The sequence below is a fragment of the Vanessa cardui genome, chromosome 2 (assembly GCF_905220365.1).
Source record: "Vanessa cardui chromosome 2, ilVanCard2.1, whole genome shotgun sequence".
NCBI lineage: Eukaryota > Metazoa > Arthropoda > Insecta > Lepidoptera > Nymphalidae > Vanessa > Vanessa cardui.
Genome location: NC_061124.1, coordinates 3,631,991 through 3,635,608, shown reverse-complemented (window position 1 = coordinate 3,635,608; position 3,618 = coordinate 3,631,991). Strand labels below are relative to the sequence as shown.

The following is a 3,618-nucleotide window of genomic DNA, read 5'->3' as shown; positions in this document are numbered from 1 at the left end:
AGAACAAGCACAAGTAGGAGTGACCAATCTCTAAGGAGATCAGCAAACGACGCAGGACTAACTATAGGGTATAAGTGACTTACTTATTTTTGTTAAATGAAATTGAATAGTTTTATATATGGATCTGTAGTTTTCTAGCCACTAGACCAATGAGACGGTCAAGTAGGAGTAACAGTATGTTGAGCTCCTTATTATACCTACAAATTGAGATGCGGTGTTAAAATCAATGAAATATCTACTTCTTAATGACCTCTTGTTTTCAAGTTTATTTATAAACTGTTATATAACAAAAGAGGATTTTATGATAATTTCAATAAACCGATTGATACTAACATACAAAACAATATTATAATGAATCATAACCTTTAAATCTGGCTTCGGCATTGAATCCATTTATTTATTAACACATGTAAACTGTTTTAAACAACAATATACGTAGAATAATTCTAACTAGAAGTGGTACGTGCTTGTTTGGATAAGAATTACAATTTTATAAATATTAGGATATATATTTACTAACCAAATTATTTTTTACATTTTTATTTTTTTTTTTTTTTCGTGAGTCATACACCACACTTGGTAGTTTTCTATATAGTATTTTTAAATATGTTTCAGTTTGATAAGTGTCTGTAAGTGATAGATTTGACTAAGGTCACGAAGGTCACACATGCAGGTGGCTCGTAAGCATTTTTACAATGTTTTTGTTTTACATATGTAGCTGTTATGCTAACTGTTACAATGTATGATCTAAAATGATGATAGCACCTTTAACAAAATAACAAAATTAATATTATTTAATTAGCATTTATTAAGGAAATATGAGTATATTTACCGTGAATTCATTAAGACCTTAACACTGAGGTCACGTAAATATTATAAAGCTGAGTAACAATATACAAATAAAACATAAGTTACTCGAACTTTATTGTGTTAAGAATAAGTGTATTAAAATGTTTAAGTATATAGTGATTATAATATGTTTCCAACGATTTACAGTCTCAGCTGGAATGCAACCAAACAAGCTGATTTCCTACGCTCTCCCCGACAACAGACAATTGAAGATAGCGTTGGGATTTTATGAAGACACTTACTTAAATTTCACTGAACTAGCTAATAAATACGGATACAGGTCAGAGGAACACACAGTGGTCACAGAAGACGGCTATCTGTTGACCGTTTTCAGGATACTCCCGCAATGTAATCAAAGACAAAGATTTCCTGTTATTCTTGCACATGGCGTATATGATAGTTCTGATGCGTGGATAGTCACCGGTCCAAAAACAGGACTTGGTTATATTTTGTCAAACAATTGTTACGACGTTTGGGCTGCTAATCTCAGGGGTAACGTTTACTCTCGTAAGCACGTACGACTAGACCCAAATAAGGATTCAGACTATTGGGAATTTTCATTCGATGAAATTGGCCGTTTCGATTTACCAGCTATAATTGACTACGTATTAGGTGTAACAGAGCAATCGAAGACCTACTACATCGGCCACTCTCAAGGTACGACTGACTTTTTCGTGATGGGATCTCTGAGACCTGAATATAATAACAAAATAAGACTCTCTGTTCAATTAGCTCCGGTCGCATGGATGAAAAACTTGAGGAGTGTGTTACCAAAAATAATCGCTCGCCAAACCAAGAACATTAAAGATTTTCTTTATGCTGTAGGATTCAGAGAGGTGTTTGCCAAACAACAGCTGATACATGCCGTGTCAGAAATACTATGTCAATATTTTCCCCAAGAAGTCTGCGGTACGGCATTAGCTTTGACAACGGGATATGTTCGAGGAAGCATCACTTCGAAGAATTTGGCAGTCGTTATTGGTCATCTTCTAGTCGGTGTGTCAGTTAAAACGCTAGCTCATTTCGGACAACTGATTTTTTCCGAAAAATTCCAACGTTTCGATGAAGGTAAAGATATCAATATTAAAACGTATGGCACAATAACACCTCCGCTATATAACGTATCTCTAATCACATCTCCTGTTGTACTGGTTTGTGCTAAAAATGATTGGTTATCGAGTCTAAAAGATATCAATATTTTGAGTTCAAGATTGCCCAACTTGGTTGAGAAATATATAGTTCCTGAACCTACATGGAGTCATAATAATCATGTGTGGGGCATTAATGCGACGGAATACGTGTTTAACAGGATATTAAATTACTTTGAAAAATTTAACACCTGATGTGTATGTGTAGCTATCATTTTTTCAAATAAAATTTTAGTAAGATACACAGAGAGAGAGAGAAAGAGAGACATAGTTTCGTTACTGACGAACGAGCACTAAAGCTTAGAAAATAAAATTTTCTATGAAAACCGGGTGAAAAAGCACGGGAAGAACGATTTTAGTTCATTAATATTTAAGAAATACTATTAGTTACTGTGAAAAAGTTAAACTACAAGACCGTATGCTTTCCAATGCATAGGGATTTGAAGCAAGGACATTGGGATTAACGACCTCAAATCTATTTAATAGACCTAAAAGGCAGTCATGAAAAAAACAGTTAAGTAAATTAACTAAGTAATCAAATTAAATAGTAATAGAAAAATTAATAAATAATGTTTTATAAATATCATAGGAAATGTATACGAAAAAAAAACATTTATATAAACTATATTCCGTAATCTGCACCTAATGCAAGCTAAGCTGTATACCCACCGGATGTGCCATGTGTTACATGTTTATGACCTATTATATACACTATATATATAATTATAAAATTACCCTTCATATAAACAGACGTTTTATTTTATTTTATAGTTGTCCAAATAAGGCTTCTAAAAAAGAGTACTAAAAAGATTTATTTAGTTCAATAATTCGATTCTCTTATGTTTCTTAAAATTGACATTATAAAAGATGGTTTTAATATGACGTTATACGTCTTAAGCTAAAAAAATATTTGATACTAACTAAAATTAAAAAAAATGACAATGCAAGATGATGTTTGCCTTGTGAAGAGAATTACAAACATTTAAATTAATAATCTAACAACAGGTGCAAATATATTACTTATATCATTTTGCATACCGAAAAATAATAATTGAGCATGTCCTCGAATATTTTATTTTTAAACCTATTAATATTTTAGATTGCGTAACTTGATTATATGTATATTATTTAAAGCATTTTAAGAAGGCTTAATTTCCGCTTATATAATCTTAAGATTACGCATCGAAAGATACACTTAAAAGTTATAACTATCAAAATATAAATTAACTTAGAACGAATATAATTGGATTTACGAACGTCTTACTGATTCTTCTGCATTTAATTTGTATAATAATCTATAAAACGATAAAAGAAAATCATTTACTTTCAATGCATTAAGAAACATAAATGGGTAACACTTTCCTTTAAGATATTAATTGACCTTAAAATAAAATAAAGTTTATATTCGTTATCTGCATTTTATTTTTTACTTCATTTCCGTTAAAAAAATCAAAGAGTCAAGGAGAATTATATAACAAAGGTTATCAAGTAATATTTAATTTTCAATGATTCGTTTTATCATAGAAAACAGACGTACTCGTAATATGTCGGTCATCGGGTTGCGGTCGGTCATTAAAACCACAGTACTAAAACCGAGAGACGTGACCTTCACGGTACTAAT

General features: G+C 31.3%; 1 protein-coding gene across 1 annotated transcript; it reads left to right on the top strand.

Annotated features, from left to right (window-relative positions):
• The first annotated feature begins 970 nt into the window (after positions 1 to 970).
• Positions 971 to 2,486, top strand: LOC124541406 (lipase 1-like). The gene has a single exon (XM_047119263.1). It carries the CDS (start codon positions 1,008 to 1,010, stop codon positions 2,190 to 2,192), a length of 1,185 nt encoding a protein of 394 aa, XP_046975219.1. The 5' UTR covers positions 971 to 1,007; the 3' UTR covers positions 2,193 to 2,486.
• The last annotated feature ends 1,132 nt before the right edge of the window (positions 2,487 to 3,618 follow it).

Bases quoted from the DNA above. Each gene is read 5' to 3' on its own strand.
- LOC124541406 (XM_047119263.1), top strand. From the start codon at position 1,008: ATGCAACCAAACAAGCTGATTTCCTACGCTCTCCCCGACAACAGACAA.